Source organism: Somniosus microcephalus, chromosome 5 (assembly GCF_052327205.1).
Source record: "Somniosus microcephalus isolate GS21.2 chromosome 5, FLI_Smic_1.0, whole genome shotgun sequence".
Classification (NCBI taxonomy): domain Eukaryota; kingdom Metazoa; phylum Chordata; class Chondrichthyes; order Squaliformes; family Somniosidae; genus Somniosus; species Somniosus microcephalus.
In genome coordinates, this window is record NC_140991.1 from 189,787,386 (window position 1) to 189,811,947 (window position 24,562).

Sequence of the window (24,562 nt, forward strand, 5' to 3'; positions counted from 1 at the left end):
CCCCTTGTATTCAATATCATACAGGTGAGCCCCTAGGAAGAGTGACCATCGCTGAAGCCGTTGTGCCGTCATCACTGGAATGCCCTTCCTTGGGTTGAAGATTGAAACGAGAGGCTGGTGGTCAGTTAACAGTGTAAACTGTTGACCATACAAGTAGTGGTTGAATTTCTTGACTCCCCACACAAGGCTGAGGGCCTCTTGGCCAATCTGTGCATAATTGCGTTCAGCTGTAGTCAATGATCTTGAGGCAAAGGCTATTGGTCTTTCTGAGCCGTCTGGGAACTTATGTGACAACACGGCACCAATGCCATGGGGTGAAGCATCACATGCCAGTCGAATAGGTAAGGATGGGTCAAAGTGAGCTAGCACCTCTTCTGAAGTAATGAGTCTTTTACTCTCTTGAAAAGCTTGTTCACAGCTGTCACTTCACTTCCATTGTGACCCTGTCTGTAGCAGTGCATTTAGTGGATGTAACACTGTGGATAGGTTGGGCAAGAACTTGTGATAGTAGTTCACCAGTCCAAGATATGATCTCAACTGAGACACATTTTCAGGTGTTGGTGCATTAATCACAGCTTCAATCTTGTCTGGAGACTTATGTAAACCGTCCTTGTCAATCACATGTCCACAGTATGAGATTTCCTTTTTGAAAAACTCACACTTGTCTCGGTTTGCTCGGAGCCCATACTCCCGTAACCTGATGAGCACCTGTTTGAGGTTGGAAAGGTGGTCGTTTTCATTCTTGCCAGTAATGATGATGTCATCAAGATAACACTGAGTACCTGGGATCCCCTGCAGGACTTGGCCCATTGCCCTTTGCCAGATTGCAGGAGCTGATGCTATTCCGAATACCAGCCGATTGTACTGGTAAAGGCCTTTGTGCGTATTTATTGTCAGGTACTTCTTTGATGCATCATCAATTTCCATTTGGAGATAGGCCTGGGCCAAGTCAATCTTTGTGAAGCATCCCCCTCTTGACAGGGAAGCAAAGATGTCCTCAATGCGAGGCAATGGGTACTGCACTGTGTGGAGGACTGGGTTAACAGTCACTTTAAGGTCTCCACAGATGCGCACTTTTCTTGGCTTTCCTGGATTTGTGCTGGAGGTTTTCTTCATCACTGGAACTATAGATGTGGCCCATTCACTCCAATCCACCTTGGACAGGACCCCTAACTGCTCCAAGTTCTCCAGCTCTGCTTCTACTGAAGGGCGAATTGCATAAGGCACTGGTCTGGCCTTGTGGAACTTTGGATTTGCGTTCTCCTCAATCTTAATTTTTGCTTTCATGCCCTTAAGTATTCCTATTCCCTTCTTGAACACTTCCTGAGAGTCAGAGAGTAATTGTGACAGCCTCACAGGAGTGGCGTTGCTGTCCTCCTTTGCTGACACAAACAGTGCTTGGATGGTGTGCCAATCCAACTGTATTTTCCTGAGCCATTCGCGTCCCAGCAATGGTGGTCCTCCATTTTCCACTACATAGAGGTTCAATTGCGGTATTTTTTTTCTTTGTATGTCACTGTCCACTTTTATTTTACCTTTGGGGCACACTCTTTGTCCTGTGTATGTCTTTAACAGTACTTTAGTTGGCCTTAGCGGTATGTGTGAAAACAGTCGTTTGTCGTCATGTACAGAGATCACTGTTAAAGCTGAGCCTGTGTCCAACTCCATTTTCAGCCTAACTCCTGCCACTTCTGGAGTAACCCATATTATTCTGTGATCCCCTGTCTCTTTCACACTGTGTAGTTTTTTAGACAAGCCAGATCCTCTTCCTCTGAGTCTGTGTCACTTTTTTCTTTATCTGAACTGTCTCCAGTCACGTAGTGTACCTTCTTGTATCTATCTTTGAAAGTTTTCTTGTTTTCAGTCACTTGATGTACCTTTTTGTTACTCTGTATTGTATCAGTTTTCGGCTTCTTATTTGCTTTGCAGACTCTTTCAATGTGCCCTCGTCTGCCACATTTTCTGCAATATTTGTCTTTAAACCAACAGTCATTGTGGTCATGTGACATTTTGCCACAGCGATAGCAATTCTTTTCTTGTTTCAGTGACATTTTATTAGTTGAACATTCCAGGGATTTTTGTTGAATTTCTAAAGCGCCACGTGCTGCTGCTTCCATTGATATTGCAATACTCAGAGCCTTCTCCAATGTGAGGTCTTTTTCAGACAGGAGCTTCTTTTGTGTGCTTTCACTTTGCATGCCACACACAAATCTGTCCCTTAATACGTCTGATAAGCCCACTCCAAATTGGCAATGTTCTGATAATTTGCGCAACTTTGCCAAATATTCAGAAATGCTTTCATTTTTGCGCTGGTTCCGTTTATGGAATTTAAATCTTTCGGCTATGAGCAGTGGTTTGGGGCTTAAATGGTCTTGGAGTGTGTCCACTATTTGCTTGAATGATTTGTTTGCTGGCTTTTCAGGGGTTAATAAACTACATAGCAGCCCGTATGTCTTTGCGCCCATAACACTCAGCAAAACAGTGGCATTCTTTTCTACCTCCACTCCATTAGCCTCACAGTACAACTCCACTCTTTCAATGTAAGTTGCCCAGTCTTCAATGCTGCTATCAAATGCTGCAATTGTGCCAATCATCGCCATTTTTTTTTTCCAAACCCGTTTTTCTTTCTTTACTAGTTAGCTAGTGTCATGCAAGTCCTGTGCACTTTTCACATGACTTACGTATCCCCTGCCTAGCTTAGCAAGCGTGCTCCGTTTTCTCTACCTTCTCGCTCCTTTCTTCCAAATTTCGGTGTCCTCTGGATGCGATGCCAGAATAGGAAGACGTAGGTTCATAATTCTCATCGCCAATTTGTTGTGTTTGTACCGCTATACACAACTACATAAAATAATAAAGTAGCAGAGACTGAGAGTAACTTCAAGTGATCTTTACTGGTTAACTGGAACTTCAGCACTGACTGTGCAAATCGATACGCGTCTGTTATATACGCTCGCAACTAAGGATGTACATCCGCAAAACAAAATAGTCCCTTCAATGTTGTATACATTACAATGGGATGTAAAATATGTAGCCATATACGCAACAAGGAAAATAAGTGCACTCACCCTCTGAGTCCAGACACTGACCAGCAGTTCCTCCATTTGACAGGCTGATGGCCATACTTGTGAACTCTGAGAAGATCAAATTGCCAGAGCACTAAAGAGAGTAATCTAACTGCCTCAATGGGACATTTCATACCTTTAATCTATATTATCAGGTTCTGATAAATTGTCAGTGTCAAGAAGGGCAGTTTTGTCAGGCCCATATGAGTCACATAAGGATGAGCTAGACATGGTTCTTATAACAACTAGATGTTTGTGATGAGTAGAATATCTATCTGCAGCTAACAAAACAATTTCATTTTGCCTTTTGACAAAATAGAATGAGGTCTATGTCAACATTCTGGAAGATCAGTAAAGGAAGCCCATTAGCATCAACTACCCCATGCTTATTCACAACAGCTTTTCATTCTGATTAGATAATAAACTTAAAGCTAGAATAGCCACAGTAAATGATTAACTCAAAAAAAGATAGTTGTTCAAGGGGGCCAAGTAGCAATTCCTGGACATGCTTTGGAAGAGCAGAAGATTGTGCCCTCTGCTGAGGTATACAAGTTGGAACAGGAGTCTCAGAGGAAGGTGGAAACTGCTTCTCTGATATGACTGAGGTGGGATAGTAGATAGTAACTAAAGGCTGTGTTATTGGTGTTAGTGGTGTTTGATAATGGAATGAGAAGTGTAAATGATGCCAAGAAAAACAGGTTAGAGTGCAATGGGAATGAATGAAATCATCTCAATCCACAAAGGTGGATAAGATGAAACTATGATGAAGGTTGGAATAGGAAGTTAAACTAAAGGAAGGCATATTTTTCAAGGAGCTGTGGTGACAGGAAGAAAAAAAAGTTACGTATCATTCTAATATCATAAGGTGTTCCTCATGCTGAGCCAATCTGAAAAGTTTCTCCTCACACTGGTGCATATTTTCTCCAGACTGACCCAGAATAGATTATCGGTGCACAGAAAAGGCACTAAAAAATGAGGTTAGCTTTGGTGGGATCTACTGTCAAGTCCAAAATTGAATTTACTGAATTGTGTACAATGACAAAGACTGGGAACAAGCAAGTTGGAAACAATCATGTACAGGGTATCAGAATTTAAGAAATATGGCTAAGAAATAGAGGATTCCCATCAAAATATACTTTCTCAATTCACTTCTTTGATTAGTGGCCAGACGTATATGTAACTTGTAAAGGATAATGCAAAGATATCTCTTAACAGCTTTTATACAATCGTTTATTCTTGGAAATAATAACATTAGTACTTGAGTTTACTTATTGTTAGGCAAGAGAAGCAATAAGAACAGTGAAGGTGATATGATTGGGATGTAAGACTTGACGTTATGTTATCACATGACAGGATCTGTAATACTTTGGTTTGACAGTGAGAAATTATCAGTAGGTGAACGGATGAATTATGTAATAGTTCCAGCTTATAACATGAGGGCTGCAAAAATCAGTCATAGACAAATCATTTTAAATGAGGCCACGTTGTGCGACCTGACTGTTATTATAGATTGTCACTTTTATAATGTTGTCATGCTTGCAGGTTTCAAATAGTTGCACCATAATGAAATCATGACAATCAAGAAACCTGTATTTATCAAACTTGCATCTCAGATATCAGCTTAAGCAAGAATAAGGAATAAGCATGCACAGAGAATGAAGGGAACTGAATGAAAAAATGACAGAAAAGAACAACACATCCTTCAGGCTCATACAATTCCTAGTAAATGAACATATATTTTAAACAAAAACAACTTAAATATATATTTAAAGATGCAATTACAAGAATTTGCACTTGGCAAGCTGGAAATTCCTATGTACAAATAGAATAGCATTTTGGAAAATTACTGATGGCAGCGGACATTTCTTATCAGACAGTTTTTAGAACGTTTTTAGCAGTTTCAGACTCTTCATGAAGACCAAGGGGGAGAAATTTGGTATCGCCCCATTTGGGGCGCAATTATCGGCCGGGCGCAAAGTTTAGCGCCTGGCGCTAATTATCGCCTCCGACTGCAAACTTGGCTTCTATCGCCCCCTGGAGGTGATTGGAGCGCTAAATCAGGTGCTACACACCTGTCTTAAGGCGCTAACGCTGAGGAGCAAGGCGCTACCTCAGAGCGCTGGCGAAGCTCATGTGATGTCAGTCAGCAATGGAACACAGACACACTGGCGCCAGCCAGTTCTTAAAGGGGAGGGTCGATCTTACTCTCCAGCCACACCCTGCTCATTGCAGCCTTGAATCTCGGCCTGGAGAGACCTGTGCATCAAATCTGCTGGAAAGAACAATGGAGAGACCCAGGGAAAGAGCTCAGAGTGCAGCGGCGGCACTAAACACTACCGCCACGATCTCCTGCGCCCGCAGATCATGACGTCAGTCGAGCGTGCAACGCCCCGGTAGCGCCCTGGACCAGATATTGAGTGGCGCCCCCTGCCTTACCGCCTGCCGCTAGCAACGACAGGTTGAGGGGAGCGTTTTTCAGTCGGGAAGGGACTGGGGGAGTGCTATTTAAAGGCGACCACTTCCTTCCTTTTTTTAGTCGGCAACATTTTTGCACCATGCATTCTGAGAGAGAGAGACTTCTGGAGATATTCAAAGCTGTGTGAAGGAGTTTTGGGTACTGAGCAGCTCTTCTAAATCGATGCAAGGAAGGTCAAATCAAAATGAACCTGCAAAGTGCTGCTCAGTACCCAAAACTCCTTCACACAGCTTTGAATATCTCCAGAAGTCTCTCTCTCTCTCAGAATGCATGGTGCAAAAATGTCGCCGACTAAAAAAAGGAAGGAAGTGGTCACCTTTAAATAGCGCTCCCCCAGTCCCTTCCCGACTGAAAAACGCTCCCCTCAACCTGTCGTTGCTAGCGGCAGGCGGTAAGGCAGGGGGTGCCACTCAATATCTGGTCCAGGGCGCTACTGGGGCGTTGCACACTCGACTGACGTCACGATCTGCGGGCGCAGGAGATCGTGGCGGTACTGTTTAGTGCCGCCGCAAAATGTCTGGTCAGTTTCGCGAGCGGTGCACACATCGCCGCGCTAGGGCACTAGTTGCTTTGCGCTCCATTAGCGCCCTCTTAGGGCGCTAATGGGAGGCATAAAGCAACTGAATTTTTCCCCCCAAGGCTTTGAAGCTGCTCAAATATGTCTTGATTGTAAATAATGTGGTAGATTTATATATCTAATCGTATCGTTTTAAAGTGTGTCTTTTGATTTTATCCCCCCCTCCCCCATTTTCTAATTAGATAACTATTAATGTCTTTCCCATCACATGCCCACTTTCAATGATCTGGGCAGGGACTTCACCATCACTACCATCAAGAGTCTTTGTAATTGAGAGGTATTCTGCAGGGAGTGGGGGAATGATGGTGTTGGAGTTGCTGATCTTGCTGGCTTTCCCTCTCCCAGTGTAGGGTTACCTTGAAGCAAAGAACTCTAGTGGACCAGATAGCAGCCTATGAAGACAAACTGAATTTGAATGATAGTTGCTATTTGTTGATATCATCTTCAGTTCTCCAAACTGGTGCTATGCTTGTATATAGGAACACTTAACTCGCAAAACAACATTAAACCTTTAAAACAGTACATTATGGCATAGCCAATATAATCAAATGTAAGCCTATAAATTACTGTATGAATGCTTAACACATATTTATGTCATTCCTTTGATAACTGTTTTAATAGGGATATTAGCCCATTTACGTTATGTGTTCATATACCAATATCACAAACTGTCATTTTTAGGCTATGGAAATTTAGTCGAATATTTTACATTTGGCTTAACTGTATTGTGCTTGAAACATTGATGTTTTATTTAAAAAAAATTCTAAACTACAAATTCCCCCCTGGAGATAATTATGACTTGTGTTAACGCCATGCTGCAATTTTCTGGAGTTGGCAGTATGATTCTTGGGACTATTACTGGGAATCAAAGAATAGGCAGAAGCATACTGGCTTAAAAGTTCAACTTGGAGGCAGCACCCCCCTGTACCCAACATTCTCTTTTACACAGTATCTTAATTGGTAGCAGAAATAATACCAGGCAGAGTCTAGAGGTTGGTTTTATGCCAACATGGAATATTGCTTGTATTTCCCAGGTCTTTTCACATCAGGCATGACTGTGTGCTAACCTTGGTGGGTTGGGACTCCAATGTGTATTCTGATACCAATTGGTTCGACTATGAAAAACTTTTAAAAAAGAGCAAGCACTTACCACGTTGAGAGACCTTATGCCCATAGCTAACAGATCGTAAAAAGGTTGGTCCCCACTAGGCACAACATCCACTAAGATGGCATTCATACAAGAGTTTTAGGTACAAGTAGGGCAGTAAAATTAATGAAATATAGGCGGGAACACCAATAGCATCAACAGGAAATCACCACATCCCACTGAAAACCAGAGAAATATTGGGAAGTGAAAACAATAGAAGGATTTAAAACAAAAAATAGATCAACAGAACATTCAATTTTCACAACTACCTATAACAAATATATATATGTATATCTTTTTTGCCAAGCCTAAGCAATAAAAGACAAGAGGCACAGAAATGAAAAAGAACAAAGATATCTCTTAACCTGCTTTGTCAGAGCTGGCAGTGATGGTGGTGGTTGTGATGGAAGTGAAGGTGGTCTTTACGCTGTCCTTGGTAGTAACAGTTTTCTGCTTATTTTTCATGGCCTCCAGTGCTTTGAGCTTCTTGGCATGTTTAGTGCCTTTGTAGTGTGCCCCGGCTTGGCTCTACAAAGGAGAACAAATGAACCATGCAATCAGGCTCATTTCTTAACTGTCACCCTCTGTATTGGTGAAAATACAGAACAACTTTCAATAATGGGCACCACATTCCATGATTACTAATGTCAACAATTTTAAGCAAGAATGTAATGACAGTAGTTCAAAATAAAATCACTCATACACCTCAGTTAGCTGACAACAGGTGCCCTTATTGAAAGAACTTTTTAGACAGTGTTAGTGGTCATCAGAAAAAAAGTAAAAAGGAACACAGAACAAAAGCACATGCATGTTACTGATACAAGAAAAAATAAATGACATGAAACATCAAGAGAGACACCACAAGCTAGCACTATAAATTATGAAACATATAGGCTGACATGTCTTAGGGTAAAAAAATGGTGTTAAATATGCTTTTTTTAACCAAATATTGATATACAATGAGCCTCAGTGGTTTGGCTCCCATAATATAGTTGAGTAAGCAGATTTATGATAGTAGCTGAGGAAGGTTTTGGTTGTAATCATATCTGGCCAAAAATTTACATGTTAATTCTAATTTTGTCTTACAGAAAACACCTGCTGTATAATAAATCCTAATAAGTCTCATCTAGCATAGAGTCCTGTTATACATGATAGATTAAAACACAGACTAAAACGCTATTTATAATTAGATTTATCTGCAACAGAGCTAGGTATTGTAGTGCTTAACTACATAAGGACATGAACTTGCAGCCTGTAACAATTTGCTTGAATTACTTATGTCCAGTGGCACATATTGCGGTTGCATGCTTTTGATTCAGTAACTCAAACAGAAACTTGCTTAGAGAAATAAACAATCTCTCTTTTGGCATAACAAATCGAGGGCTTTTTTTAAAAAAAAGGGTAGAAAAACAAACCTACCATTTTGGGAGCAGGGCAGGATTCTATTGTATTGAGGTGAGCAAATCACATAATATTAAAAATGTTTCAGATATATATAGATATATATAGACAAGAGACCCTTTTACAATAACAAATCATGGGGTAGATTTTAACTTTCACCACCAGGTGGAAAACTGATGGGCGTGGTTCAGCTGCCCGTTATACTCCTCGCCCAATATTCCTTTCTATAGGCTTCAGTGAATAGGGAACTCGGGCGGTATGTACAACGAGCGGCCGATCGCTACCACCTGTTCACTGCTTGGCAGTGAAAGTTCAAATCTATCCGTGTTTTTTGGCTTTAAGTGACAACTTTGGAAAACCTTTCTGATCTTTTTGTCAGAGTTAAGACTTATTATGCTGAATTGAGGACTGAATTAAATTGTGCAATATACAATTTTTGATGGTTTGAATTTTCTTGTGGACATCTGCGTCATGGCAAGCTGGAGCACAGAAGAAAAATTGTATTCTTCAAAGTAATGCACTGGAAATCGAAATGCCCATTATACTAAAGTTAATTTTAGGACTTTTCAGTTCATCTCTTTCATGAAATGTTTCAATATTTTATAAATTATACCATTTTTTTAAAAGTTTGTTGCTGGCGATAACTTTTGGTAACATAACATTATTTCAAACTAATATGTTGCAATTAAAGGGGACAGTCTTCACTACATTCATGAAAATGTATTTACATAGAAGTTAGAACATGGAAACAGGCCATTCGGCCCAACCAGTCCACATAATAGTCCTTTACCCTCCATGTGAGCAAATAGTCCTAATTATATTTATAATAATAATAATAATAATCAACTTTATTGTCATTGTTAGTGCACAAGTGCAGTACAATGAAATGTAGGCTTGCGGCTCCCGAGAGTGTACATTTAGATTGCGCTGTTCCTATACCCCTTATCCCCTTTTCCTTCATCCGCCTATCCAATCTAATCTTGAATATTAACACAGTTTCTGCCTCAACCATTAAGCCTGGAAATTAATTCCATAGCCTCACAACTCTCTGTGTAAAGAAATGTATCTTGCTCTCTGTTCTAAATCTCTTAATTTTATCTTGTATCTATGGCCCCTCATTCTGGAGACCTAATTTTAATCTGGAAATTTGAATTTTTAACACTTCTATCATATCACCCTGTAATTTGCATGTTCTAACGAAAAAACAACCAATTTTTCAAGTCTTTTTTCGTATTTGTATTTCCTCACATCAGACAACATCCTAATGAATCTGCATTGCACTCTCTCTAAAACCTTTGTACACTCTACACTCTGTTTAATAACATATATTTGCATCTAATTTATGCATCTTCCAGTAGTATTATTCTTTGTAGCACTACTTAAAAAGCAGCGGATTTGTTAGGTCATTAATAGGAGAAGCTAATGATTAGAATGTATGCCTACTGCTCTTGCGGTACTTCTTGGACTTCTGGGCCCAGAGACTTTGGCTTCTGTTTTCCAACAGCATTCAGAAGACCATAAGGCTGGAGTCAGTCCCACAGCTTCTCAAGCCTGCAGTTGTGCTCCTGTTTCCACCCCCATTTCTTAGCACAAAGCTCTGCTATTCTAATGGCTCACCCCACCAAATTTGAGCTTACCTCGGATTGGACAAGCACTTGCAGAGCCTATCCAGTGCCTGAGCAGAAGTAGGCCAGGAAATTCAATCCCATATTAATGTTTATCTTGTCTCTGCCCTTTGGAATCTTGAATGCTTCAATAATATCACCCCTAACTTTCTCAGCCCAGTGTAAACTTCTGCAACCACTCTTCATTATTCAGTGGCCTAATCCCAGCTATCAATCTAGTTGCCCTTCACTGCACCCTCTCCAATGCTTGGATGTCCTTCTCATGATACAGTGACCAGAACTGTACACAGTACTTCAGGCAGGGCCAGACCAGAGCTCTGTACAAACTCAGAATCACTTCCTTATGTTTTGCACTCGTTTCCTCTGGCTATACAACCTAAGATGCTATTTGCTCTCTTTACTGCTGCTGCATACAGTGCTTATGGCTTCAGTAATTTATCCATCAATACCCTCAACCTTTCTCACGTGTCATGTCCTGTAGAATAATATAATTTACTTTATATTACCAATGTTTAATATCCTTTCCCAACGACTTTACATTTGCCTACATTAAACTTCAATCCAGCTCCCCAAGCTATCCAGGTCCTTCTCTATTTGATCAGTGTTCCCTCTTGTTTGCTGATGAGTCATGGTGGCTCCTTCTTATGATCCTGTATCTCTCCAGGAAGTGAGTTGAAACTCCGGAAGCTTAATTGGTGCTGGACCAGCCTACAGACCAGATATTTTATCCCGCTCTTTCCTGAAAGAGTTAGTTAATGCAGTAATAAGCACTTCTTCTGGAAGCCTGTTCTACATATCCAGTACCTTGTGAGAAAAAACAATCTTCCAATCTTGACTGACTTGAGCTTTACTAATTTTGTATTCATGTCCTCTAGTTCTGTACTCACAAGCTAAAATCCATGCCTTATCAGTGGAAAGAATTAAATCATATTTCTTTTTGTTCTCCTTTTCTCCAATGAATGCTTTCAGATCTGTGAATAGCACTTCACAATTTAAAATCCTAAGGGGGAAATATTTGGTCGCTTTACGCCTCCCGTTAGGGCGCTAACGGGATGCAAAGCAACTAGCACCCGGGCGCCGCCATCACCTCCCGCGAAATTCAGCTGGAGGTTAGCAGCGGCAGTAATTGTTAGCACCCCGCGGTGCTGCGCCGCCAGCGATGATGTCATCGCCGTGTGCAGCACCCAGCTCGCGACCCAGTCACGATCTTCGGTGGCGCCCCCCAACTTACCACTGGATGCTATGTCTGACGGGGTCAGGGAGGGCCTACCTGCGGCCGGGGCGGCGCTATTTAACGGCGAGGTGCCGGGCAGCCATTTTTGTTTTTGGCCATCTGCCAGCACCTGCCTCCGCTGCCGTCCCTGGCCTCCTGATCACACACCCCCATGGAGTGCCGGCTGCGCTCCATGAGCCCGGCACTTCTCTTGAGTGCCGGGCTCTTTTGCCAGCACTCAGATCCCGGTGGCCCAGCTAGGCCCCGGGTCGCACTGCGCAAGGCCCCTCCCCTTTAAGAAGGGGAGGAAGGCCTGCAATACCGTGGTACGTAGTGCCGCAATATTCCCTCGCAGCGCCCCAAGAGGGAGGCGGGGTGCTTCCAGTAGCGCCCCGCTTCCCTCTTGGGTGCTACCACTCAATTTCGGCGGCGGGGGTGCTAATTTTATTGGGGTAGCGCCCCGGCGAAGTTAGCACCCCAAAAGGGGTGTGACTCAATTTTTTCCCCTATGTCTCAGAATCATCCAATTCCTATTCTCATTAACACGCATGAAGGTAAGGTACCCAAAACTGCTCAAAACATCCAAATGTGGCCTCACAATGATGTATATAAGGTGAGAATAACTTGTTTCAACCTATGGGCAAATGCCCTTGATGCATCACATGACTTGATTTGCTTATTAAAAAAGATCAGATGAAGGATCCACACATGAACCATTAACTTGCCTGATCTTTCCATAGTGCTGGCTGACCTGCTGATTGTTTCCAACATTTTTTGCTTTTGTTCAGATTTCCAGCATCTACAGTTTTTTTTTGCTTTTTGTTTTGGTTTTCTTGTTAAATTTGCACACCATTGGAAATTGTACAGTCTATGTATATGTCTATGGCTCTGCAGTACTGATTCATTTATATTGATATTGACTTCTCAATGGTTTCAATTTTTCAGGCACTGTCCCTCTTTCCTTCAAAACTGCCATTATCATCCTTACTCAAAAAATCCACCCTTGACCCTTTCTTTTTCGACAATTACTGCCCTATCTCCAACCTGCCTTTCCTCTTTAAAGTCTTTGAATGTGTTATTGCCTCCCATCTCTGTGCTGATCTCTCTTGTAACTTTCTGTTTGAATCCCTCCAGTCTGACCTTGCCCACTTTTCTCACAACAACAACTTACATTTATCTAGCACCTTTAACATAGTAAAACGTCCCAGCACTGAAATATCCCTGGCCAAAGTCACAAATAACATCCACAATGTGACTCTGACCATGGTGCTTTATTCCTCATCATCCTTGAACTCTCTATAGTATTTAACAGGGTTGTTCACGCCATTGTTCTCCAATGCCTCTCCTTAGTTGTCCAACTTCATAGGACTACCCTCACATGATTCTAATTCTACCTTTCCAAACATAGCCAGTGCATCTCTAGAAATGGCTTCTCTTCCCATCCCTACACCAACACCTCTGAAGAGCCCCAAGGATCTATCCTTGGCATTCTCTTTCTCATATACATGCTGTCTCTCGGTGACATCATCTACAGGTATGGAGTCAATTTCCACATGTGTGCTGATGACACCCAGCACTACCTCAGGTACCTCTATCTTCTCAGACTGCATGTGCAACATTAAATGATTGGGACACAACTGCTTCCAGCTAAATACTGGGAAGGCTGAAGCCATCGTCTTCAGTCATTGCCGCAAATGCTGCTCTCTTACCACTAGTTCCTCACCCAGCCCTGCCACTGTTTAAGGATAAAACAGACCGTTCACAACTATGGCACCTTGTTTGACCCTATGTTTAATTTTAGACTCCATGGGCTAAAAATTGAGTAATGCCCCCTTTGGGGTGCTAACTTCACCGGGGAGCTACTTCTAGCGCCCCGAAAAAATTAGCACCCCCGCAACAGAAATTGAGTGGTAGAGCCCCAAGAGGGAAGCGGGGCGCTACTGGAAGCTGGCACTCCGCAGGGGGGCAGGTAAGGAGGCCGGGGACGGGAGCACAGGCAGGTGCTAGCAGGTGGCCATCAACAAAAATGGCCGCCCCGCACCTCACCTTTAAATAGCGCCTCCCCGGCTGCAGGTAGGCCCCCCTGACCCTGTCGGACATAGCGTCTGGCAGTAAGTCAGGGGGCGTTCCCGAAGATTGCGGCCGGGGCACGAGCGGGGTGCTGTGCACGGTGATGATGTCACCGCCGGCGGCGCAGCGCCATGAGGTGCTACCGGTTACCACCGCCGCTAACCCCCCGCTGAATTTTGCGGGAGGCGTTGGCAGCGGCGGCAGCGCCGCACCCGGCGCTAGTTGCTTTGCGCCCCGTTAGCGGGAGGCACAAAGCAACCAAATTTTTCCCCCCATATCTTCTCCATTAAAAAGACCACTTGCTTCCACCTTCAAAACATTGTCCACCGATCCCAACGCCGCTCCACCACTGAAACTGTCATATATGCCTTCACCACCGTCAGATTCAATTACCTCATGTCCTCCTTGCTAGCCTCTCTCCCTCCACCCTCAAGAAGATTAATCTTGTGAAATCTCTGCCACGTGCAGCTTCCTGTACTAAGTTTCACTTGGAATACCCCTACATTATGCAAGTGTGCAGCAGGACAGCAAGTAAACTGAGGGAGACTGCAGCATGCACATCAAACCTCCTGCCATTTTGTTCAAGTTGTCTGCTGACTTGCCGGTTAAATGGCTGGAACCAAAATTCCTTGGGATGCGATCTGGCGATCATGCCCACCAACGTTCTCCAGCGCTGACCCTACCAGTGTTTGCGGGGTCAATGCTAGGTTATCTAATTAGCATGGAGTAGGTGCCCTATGCAGCTAGAAACTCTGGCGTCTGCTTGCTATGATGGTGTGGGGGGGGGAGGCTCCCTCTGATGTCTGCCAGATCCCCATTGCCCTCCATATAAGGGGGCAAATCTGGCAAAATAAAATGTAATAGTTGCTTACTTTTGTTCGGAGGTCCAGACCAGGGAAGCGGGGTCCACATCCGTCCGTCTGGAGGCTTATCTCCACAGATATGCCAGGTCCCAACTGAGGCACTGGAGGAAGACCTCCGGCATAGGGAGTCCCTGCCTCTGGCTCCACCCCCATGACACCTGCCTGTAGGGGATGGGCAGAGGGTTTGCCACTTACAGGGCAGGTCAGAAACAGCAGAGACCCAATCTGCCTTTTTTCTAGGGGGTCCTTCCGGTCTCTCGCTGGTGCTATAGTGGGACACCAGCTGAACCCCCAAGGAATTGCAGCCTTATTGTATTAATATAGCATCTTGTCATCTCCTTAGGATGCCTCAATAGTACTTTGCAACCAATTAATTTTCTTTTGAAGTGCACTTACTGTTTGTGAGTAAATGTAGCAGTGTGGCAGAGCCACTAAGGGACTCCGATCAAATGGATATAATTCCCTTTAACAATATGTTAACTACAGCCTGAGCCTGTATCTTTGTATATACTGTTTGCATGTACAGAGCGCGGTCCCTTTAAGAGCGCGGGCAAACGCGATGACGTCACGCCGTTCATCACGTGATCCCCCACCGGCGGGAAAAACATGATGACATCATGACGCCAGCCACGGGACCGCCCAAGCAGTCCTCGTGGAGCCTCCGAACTGACTAGACCTGTATTCGTAGTTTTCTTGCATCTGTTTGTTAAACTCAATTAGTTTTACATTAAACATCATTTGTTTGATCGCCTGAGTTGACCTCAGTCTCTTGATAGGAACTAGACATTCCTACATTGGTGACCCCGACTTTTGCGAACGGTTTTCGCAGAAGGAACGAAGCATGGAAACGAACGCCGTTGCATTGAAGCTACCGCAATTCTGGGAGCAACAAGCGACCGCATGGTTCATCCAGGTTGAAGCCCAGTTTGCATTACGAAACATCGTTGCAGATCAGACCCGATATTTTTACGTGGTCTCCGCACTCGACAGCTCCGCCACATCGCGGATCATCAGCCTGCTTGAGAACCCCCCGGACGACCGCAAGTATGAAACAATCAAGGCGTGGCTGTTACAGGTCTTCGGGCTCACGAAGTCGGAGCGCGCCCGCTGACTGCTCGCTATGCCTGGCCTCAGGGACTCCGAGCCGTCTGAGCTCATGAGCCAAATGCTCACGCGCCTTGGCTCCGAACCGGAATGCTTCCTCTTTAGGGAGCTCTTCCTCAGTCAGTTACCGGAGCAAGTACAAGCTGCCCTGGCCAGGTCTGAAGTCTCAGACTGCGCAGCGCTTGCTGCCGAAGTGGACAAGATTTTTGCGGTGATGTAGCAGAACTACGCTGCCACGAGGCGCCCATCCCCCACAGATGCCACCCCAGCTCCTCAACCTTCGGGGCTGTGCTCCTACCATGCGCGGTTTGGCGCGAAAGCCAGATGTTGCCGCCCTCCCTGCAGCTTCTCTCCCCCCAAAAAAACAACTGCGGCTGCGATGGCAATCGGAAATTCTGGCAAGCTGTTGTTCATCATCGATTCCATCTCTGGTCGGCGATTCCTATGCGACACCGGCGCACAGTGCTGCATTATACCCGCGGCCGCTATTGATGTTCAAGCTGGGAGGCACGGCCTCTCACTCGAAGTGGCTAATGGCGGAGCTATCCGGACCTTTGGCAAACGGCGGGTCCAGGTGTGCTTCGGTGGCCAGCGATTTGTTTGGGGTTTCACAAGCCATCCTCGGTGCGGATTTTCTGTGCGCCAAAGGCCTCCTGGTCGATGTGAGGAACCGGCGGCTGATCAACGCGGCCACATTTCACTCCATTCCTTGCCACCGTGGTACCACCATGTCGCGCACCGTCTCCTGCGCTTTCCCAACTCCGGAGGAGTTCGCTCGCCTGCTCGGTGAATTTCCGGACCTGACCAGACCTACGTTCTCCTCTACGGCCACGAAGCATGGTGTCGAACACCACATCACTACCACCGGCCCCCCGGTCCATGCACGGGCCCGGAGCCTCAAACCCGGCAAGCTGGCGGTCATGAAGGCGGAGTTCGCTACGATGGAACGCCTGGGGATTATTCGCCGGTCCAATAGTCCCTGGTCTTTGCCTCTCCACATAGTACCAAAACCTGGTGGCGGATGGCGGCCATGCGGTGACTATCGGTGACTTAACGACGCTACCACTCCTGATCGATACCCGATCCCCCACATTCAGGATTTCTCTGCCCATTTGGCTGGGAACACCGTGTTTTCCAAGGTGGTTCTGGTCCGAGGCTACCACCAGGTCCTGGTACACCTGCAGGACGTGCAGAAGACCGCAGTCATCACCCCATTCGGCCTTTTTGAATTTTTGAGGATGCCTTTTGGGTTGAAGAATGCTGCCCAGGCCTTCCAGCACCTCATGGACTCCGTGCTGCGGGACCTCAAGTTCCTTTTCGTCTATTTATACGACATCCTCGTGGCCAGTTGAAATAAGGAGGAACACATCGCGTACCTACGCACCCTCTTTCGTCGCCTGAGCCAACACAGCCTGATTCTCAACCCGGCCAAGTGTCAGTTTGGTCTGCCCCACATTGATTTCCTGGGACATCGCATTACATCGGAGGGAGTGCTGCCTTTGCAAGCAAAGGTAGAGGCGGTGACATCCTTTCCGCGCCCGCAGACTATCAAGGCCCTGCAGGAGTTCCTCAGGATGGTAAATTTTTACCACCGCTTCGTGCCTAAGGCAGCTCTGCTCATGCAGCCCCTGTACGAGGCCCTCAAGGGCAAGTCTGGCAAGGACCCGGTAAGCTGGACGGTCGACATGGACCGGGCGTTCGTTGACACAAAAAGCGCCCTCGCCAATGCGACCATGCTGGCGCACCCGCTGCCAGGTGCCACCATCGCCCTCACCACCGACGCGTCAGACTACGCCATCGGCGCAGTGCAGGAACAGTGGGTAAATGGAACGTTGCAACCGCTGGCGTTCTTCAGCCGTCAGCAAAATGAGCGGAAGTACAGTACCTTCGACCGGGAGTTGCTGGCTCTTTTTCTGGCCATCCGCCATTTCCGGTTCTTGCTGGAAGGACGTCCTTTCACTGCTTTTGTAGACCATAAGCCACTAACGTTCGCTATGGCCAAGACTGCCAAACCGTGGTCAGCCCGACAACAGCGTCACTTAACGTTTATCTCTGAATTCACTACTGATATTCAGCACGTGGCCGGTAAAGACAACCTGGTGGCGGATTGCCTCTCCCGCGCGACCGTTCAGGCAGTCCAGCTCGGCATCGACTATGCCCTCATGGCTGCGGATCAAGCCTCGGATCCAGAGGTGCAAGCTTACCGAACCAGCCCCTCTAGCCTCCAAGCAGCCGACGTCAAATTCCACGCAGCAGGCACCATGCTACTTTGTGATGTCTCCGTAGGAGATCCTCGCCCTATTGTGCCGGTTGCCTGGTGCTGAAAAGTGTTTGACGCCATACACGGGTTGTCACACCCTGGCATGAAGGCCTCGCAAAGGCTGATGTCGTCCAAGTTCGTTTGGCGGGGCATGCATATGGATGTCCGCGACTGGGCCAACACCTGCATGGTCTGCCAAAAGGCCAAGGTGCAGCATCACGTCAAAGCTCCATTGGCCACCTTCGCTGTTCCGGAGCAACGGTTCGATCACGTGAATGTGGACCTGGTGGGGCCACTTCCACCTTCTCATGGGCTTACACATATCCTTACAATGGTAAACCGCACCACTAGATGGCCAGAGGCAGTTCCCTTGTCATCCACCACTTCGGCAGACGTAGCCAGGGCATTCATCTCCTCGAGTCGCCCGTTTCGGGGTACCAGCAGACATCTCTTCTGATCGTGGACCGCAATTTTCCTCTGAGCTCTGGAACACAGTGGCTCAGGGGCTCGGCATCAAGCTACATCGCACCACAGCCTACCATCCACAGGTGAACGGCCTGTGCGAATGGTTTCACAGGTCACTCAAAGCCGCACTGAGGTCCAGCCTCCAAGGCGCTGGATGGGTGGACAGGCTGCCATGGGTCCTGTTGGGTCTTTGCACGGCACCCAAGGAAGATCTTCACTCGTCCTCGGCAGAGCTCATCTATGGCCAGCCGCTACGCGTACCAGGGGATTTCCTTCCGACTCCAACAGAGCCATGGTCCGCATCCAATCAACTCATCAGCCACCAGGAGGCAGCCAGGTGTTTTGCACCAGTACCAATGTCGCATCATGGCTTTCAGAGCTACCACGTCCCAGCAGAGCTGAAGAACGCCTAATATGTGTTCATCCGCCACGACGCTCATCGGGATCCGCTCAAGGCCTCTTACACTGGTCCTTTCTGCGTGCTAGAGCCGGGAGGCAAAACTTTCTCGGTGGATATCGGAGGTAAACCGGACCACATTTCGGTTGACCGGTTGAAGCCGGCACACTTGGACCTTGACCACCTGTCGAGTCCGCACAGCCGGCAAAACGTGGCCGACCGCCCACAGTCGCCGTGCCAGATCAAGCGCAATCGCCCACCAGCCTGCCCGCCGTCCAGCAGCTTCCACTCCAAATGTACAGAAGTCGCTCTGACAGGCTTGTCAGGCCTCCTCGCCATTTCACTTTTTCTGTTAAAGACAATTCTGGGGGGGCGCATGTGGCGGAGCCACTAAGGGACTCCGATCAAATGTATATAATTCCCTTTAACAATATGTTAACTACAGCCTGAGTCTGTATCTTTGTATATACTGTTTGCATGTACAGAGCGCGGTCCCTTTAAGAGCGCGGGCAAACGCGATGACGTCATGCCGTTCATCACATGATCCCGCACCAGTGGAAAAAACGTGATGACGTCATGACGCCAGCCACGGGACCGCCCAAGCAGTCCTTGTGGAGCCTCCGAACTGACTAGACCTGTATTCGTAGTTTTCTTGCATCTGTTTGTTAAACTCAATTAGTTTTACATTAAACGTCATTTGTTTGATCGCCTGAGTCGACCTCAGTCTCTTGATAGGAACTAGACATTCCTACAGCAGCCAGTTACATGTGGTCCTTTGTGATGTTTTCATGATACGAGAATCATGCAGCAACTTAGTGGGGGTTAAACGAACCTCCATGTAAATAATTAGTGGTTCGGTTCAGTATGATGGGAGTCATTATATCAACAACTGCTTGATTAAAAGCTCTGAGGTGCACAAATGAAGATTCACTATGATTTCAGTGCACCAGATACATATTTAAAGGAGTAAAATGTGCTAAAAGGCTCTGAATAAAGCCATGATTAGCTCATTTGTGTTCAGTCTGCAGGCAACAAGGACAGCTGCCATGTTTAAAGCCCTAATGCCTCATAATAATCAAATGTACTCAAAGGGGAAATTAATTCTGCTTCCAAAACTGTATTTTAAATTAATAATGCAAATTGCAAGTTGCCTGATCTGTTTGTAAACACTGGCATGGTGTCAATCAAAGTTACATTTAACATTTGAAATAAGTAAAATTGAACATCGTATATACATTTTTTGGGGGACATTGAGCCTGAAATTGCTGCAATGGTGGATCTCGCGGTGAACGACATTAATGGGACTTTTATGCTCACCATTGATATCGCACTATACCTGTGCCACAAATTGCTGGAAAGTCGATCTGAAAACACAGCAATGTCAATGATGCATCTGGAGCCTCATGAACATTGTGCCAAATGGCTTATCTCCTTGACCAATGAAAGAGAAGGATAGAGAAAAAAACAGAGCGAATGACGGAGAAGGAAATAGGATGGCTTAGAGTCAAACTAAATATATAGAGACAGAAAGAGGAATGAAGAGAGGGAAAGAAAGAGAGTGGATTAAGAGTTAAAGAAAAAAAAAGAGACAGAAAAGAAAAGGAAGAAAATAATTAAAAAGAACAAGCTGAAGAAGAAGAGGACATTGTAACCCAGTTGTGTTTGTGAATTGTTGTTTTGGTCCTTGAGAAGTTAATGTGTGAATGGCAGGGTAGGTGTGCGAAATGTACAAACATTCTTGACCCATGCAGTATAGAAGCAGTAGCCCCGTCCATCATGATCAGGAACAGTGAAACACCCATTGCGAACGCCCACTGCACTGCTTTCATAGGAACACAGCATTTGCTAGACAAAAAAGACCAAGGTCCATCTAGTTTCTCTTCTACTATCATGGTAGTCACATGCTACAATGATAATGTTGACTAATCATAGCATTCAATCTCTATCAATTAGTCTACAACAGACCCATACATGAGGAAATACTCCGGGTGGAAAGCTTTGGGAATCATAGGTCCAAAGTAATTTGTTTCCTCACAAGCATGTCATGTCTTAAATTACTCATTAACTGTATCCCCAAATTATTTTCTGAAAGAAATCTATCTAATTTGCATTTCAATGTGTGACTCTTTTCTGAGTGTCGAAACAGCTTTGCGTCCTGAAAATTATTGTCTTCCAACACTAACTGGAGTGTGGATGGTAAGACTGACACAAAAATACTGCCATGACAGATGAAAAGTTTAAAAAACCTCTAGGAACAATTCACTACCTGTTGGACTGAGACTCCACAGCTTCATTGCTCCCTTTCTGGGCCTCCACGGTCGAGTTTCATGTCAGGACCATAAATCACATCATTAACAAGGTCCTCTATGACATTAATGACCAGCCCTAAATGGTTGCCGTGGGAATAATTCGTATTAACATCATAAATCCAGCAGTTTCATTATTGGCAATCACGGCGAGAAGGAACTTTTATCGGCTTTGGTGAGGCTAACAGTAGAACGACGCAAATCATCCAGTAATTTGTGGAGGATCAGTACTCATGGCATATCTCTCTTACTCCATAAATTGCTGGATATTTTTACAAATTAACAATGGCAAGTGCCATTAATGCATCATTATCATCGTAGCAAATTCTGGTCTATTATCAAACTTGTTGTTTCAAAATGTAAGAAGCACATAGATAATGAACAAATTAAACTTTAAAAAATTCCTACAATCACACTTATAAAAGTTGAAAAATGAAAGCTCATCACACCAGCAGAAAAGGGAAGATGCATAAATAACCAACACTGAAGGTTAATGCTGGAAAAACAGGGGCACAATCAGGGGACAGAAAACAGTAACCAATGGAAACTGTTAAATATTATTTGAAGATAATTCACTGTTCAATCTCTATGGCAACACATGCTTGATTATTTCAGCTGCACTGGGTGAATAATTAAACCCTGTCCTAACTTACTGAACCAAACACTGTTGCGTGGCATTTTAGAACATAGCTGACATTTACCATTAGTTGCTGCACTTTTTAAAGGAGAAATGTACTACAATAGCAGTGTTTTAGCACTTAAAATGTTCCTGCATACAATATTTATTATTGGCAATCATAGGAGGCCCTCACAAATGAGATTGACCCTATCCTCACCCAATATCATTACACACAGACTTTTCAGCAGGGCCAGGAGTGGGAGCCTTGCCTTATATTCTCATTCCTAGCCCAGTGACAATCAGGCCAATTGTAGCAGTCTTTCCACCATCTTATCTCAGCACAAACCAGAGATCATTCCTGGGACTTTCTTAGTCTCTATGGGGGAGAAATTCAGGTTTTCCAGAAAGAAGGATGCGGGAGTACATCACCGAGGCCATTACTGCCAGCAGTGTCACCCCCACGAGCTGGCTCTAGTGCCCAAAGAAGTTTTATGACCTCAGACCAGTGGCCAAGGTCAGTGAATGCATCTTCAAAAGCCGTCTCCTACCAACTGCACCACTAGCGTCACATACTGCTCAATGCATGACTCCCAAACACTTGCCTACCAACAATCTGCACCAATCACTCTCCACGGATGCTGCCTGGCCTGCTGAGTATTTCCAGCATTTTCTGTTGTTATTTCAGATTTCCAGCATCCGCAGTATTTTGCTATTATATAAGAACAGAAGAAGATTGATTTGATACTCCCAGCCACCAGCTCCTCAAGGTCAACCGGCAAGGACATTTGCAGTCTCCCAACTGAAAGTCAGCAGCCTTCCACCAGCCAGAATGCATACGGATGATGATTTCTTGATGTCACATTGGATGGATAGACGTATATAGGTGGATTGGAAAGTTTGCTTTGTGGTGGCTTTTATTTTAAGCATCATGGCCAAGAGGATGTTGTGATGGTCAATAACAGATGGCGTTGCACACTGATTGACGTCACCACGCTGCCATTTTTTCTTTCAGGGTGCTACCAGTTACCAGCAGAACAAAGGGGGACACTAATATGGCGGCTGCCGCAGGACCCACCACCAGCTGGCAAAAGAGAGGCGGCCGCCATTTCATGGTGCTACAGAGTGGCGGTAAGTAGATGAATTTCTAGCCCTATGAGTCATCATAACACTGCACCATCAAACCATCAGGGAAGTAATTTTCTCTCTTTTGTTCAAGCTATATTTAACATTCCATGAAGAGTGCAGATTAACAGTATCTACCTTAAGTTTTGGATTCCCTCCAGTGGTAACAAAGTGCAGTCAGCGATAAACATGTGATAACATTTCTCAACAACCGGCCATCCAGACAAATGTTGCACAATTTTCTTATTAGCTGAGAGAGCCTAATACTCCTACACGCTTCACGATTGTTTGCAAAAATAAGGTTCTAATGTAAAAAGGAACAAAAATCAACATCATTTTTAAAAATGGTCTTTTCCACCTGCACTCACTGATCAATGATGAATTTAATTATTTCCTAAACAAAGGCCTGTGTTTTATAAAATGAAAAGAAATGCAACTTTTGCTTTGATTGATGACTTGGGAATTTTCCAGTGGTCACACTTCGTGCAGGTACTAATTACCTTCAAGGTTGGTTGGTTACTGCCAGGGTGCAATTTGCCAAAAAGAATAAGACAAATTGTTATATTTAGTAATTCTTCCTTGGTAACTAAGAGCTGTAATAGGAATATCACATGTTATAAAGCAATCTTTTAACCCTTTGGGGTCATATTTTCCTGTCCAGTGTAATGATAAGCAGGTATGAATCAACAGTTTTAATCAACAGAATAATAGCTGCTGAAACTGGCAATGGACTTTTTTTTGCACTACCACTAATATAAAAACATAGAAGATAGGAGCAGGAGTAGGCCATTCGGCCCCTCGAGCCTGCTCTGCCATTTAATGAGATCATGGCTGATCATCCAAATTCAGTACCCTGTCCCTGCTTTCTCCCCATATCCCTTGATCCCTTTAGCCTTAAGAAATATATCTAACTCCTTCTTGAATATATTTAATGAATTGGCCTCAACTGCCTTCTGTGGTAGAGAATTCCACAGGTTCACCACTCTCTGGGTGAAGAAATTCCTCCTCATCTCAGTCCTAAATGGCTTACCCTTATCCTTAGACTGTGACCCCTGGTTCTGGACTCCCCCGCCATCGGGAACATCCTTCCTGCATCTAGTCTGTCTAGTCCTGTTAGAATTTTATAAGTTTCAAGGACACCCAGGTCTCGTTGCACTTCCCCTTTTCCCAATCTATTGCCATTCAGATAATAGTCTGCCTTCCTGTTTTTGCCACCAAAGTGGATAACCTCGCATTTATCCACATTATACTGCATCTGCCATGCATCTGCCCAATCACCCAACTTGTCCAAATCATACTGGAGTTCCTCTGCATCCTCCTCACAGCACACACGCCCACCCAGCTTTGTGTCGTCTGCAAACTTGGAGATATTACATCTAGTTCCCTCGTCTAGATCATGAATATATATTGTGAATAGCTGGGGTCCGAGCACCGATCCCTGCGGTACCCCACTAATCACTGCCTGCCACTCGTAAAAAGGCCCGTTTATTCCAACTCTTTGCTTCTTGTCTGCCAACCAGTTCTCTATCCAAGTCAGTACCTTACCCCCAGTCCCATGTGCTTTAACCTTGCAAGCTAATCTCTTATGTGGGATCTTATCGAAAGCCCTCTGAAAGTCCAAATACACCACATCCACTGGTTCTCCCTTATCTATTCTACCAGTCACATCCTCAAAAATTCCAGTAGCTCAGTCAAGCATGATTTACCTTTTGTAAATCCATGTTGACTTTGTCTGATCCTGTTGCTGTTTTCCAAGTGCTCTGCTATTACATCTTTTATAATGGGCTCTAGCATTTTCCCCACTATAGTTCCCGTTTTCTTTCTACCACCTTTTTTAAATAATGGGGTTACATTA

At 45.0% G+C, this 24,562-nt stretch overlaps 1 protein-coding gene across 3 annotated transcripts in view; it reads right to left on the bottom strand.

Moving 5' to 3' along the window:
- The window catches only part of LOC147117492 (zinc finger protein 385D-like), an 885,325-nt gene that overhangs the window by 67,906 nt on the left and 792,857 nt on the right, over positions 1–24,562 (bottom strand). For all 3 annotated transcript variants that reach the window (XR_015078456.1, XM_085988518.1, XM_085988517.1), the window contains exon 4: positions 7,628–7,790. Coding sequence is in view for 2 of the 3 variants with exons in the window: in XM_085988518.1 (XP_085844644.1) it covers positions 7,628–7,790 (163 nt within the window). In the remaining variant the exon portion in view is untranslated. The remainder of the gene's footprint in view (positions 1–7,627; positions 7,791–24,562) is intronic.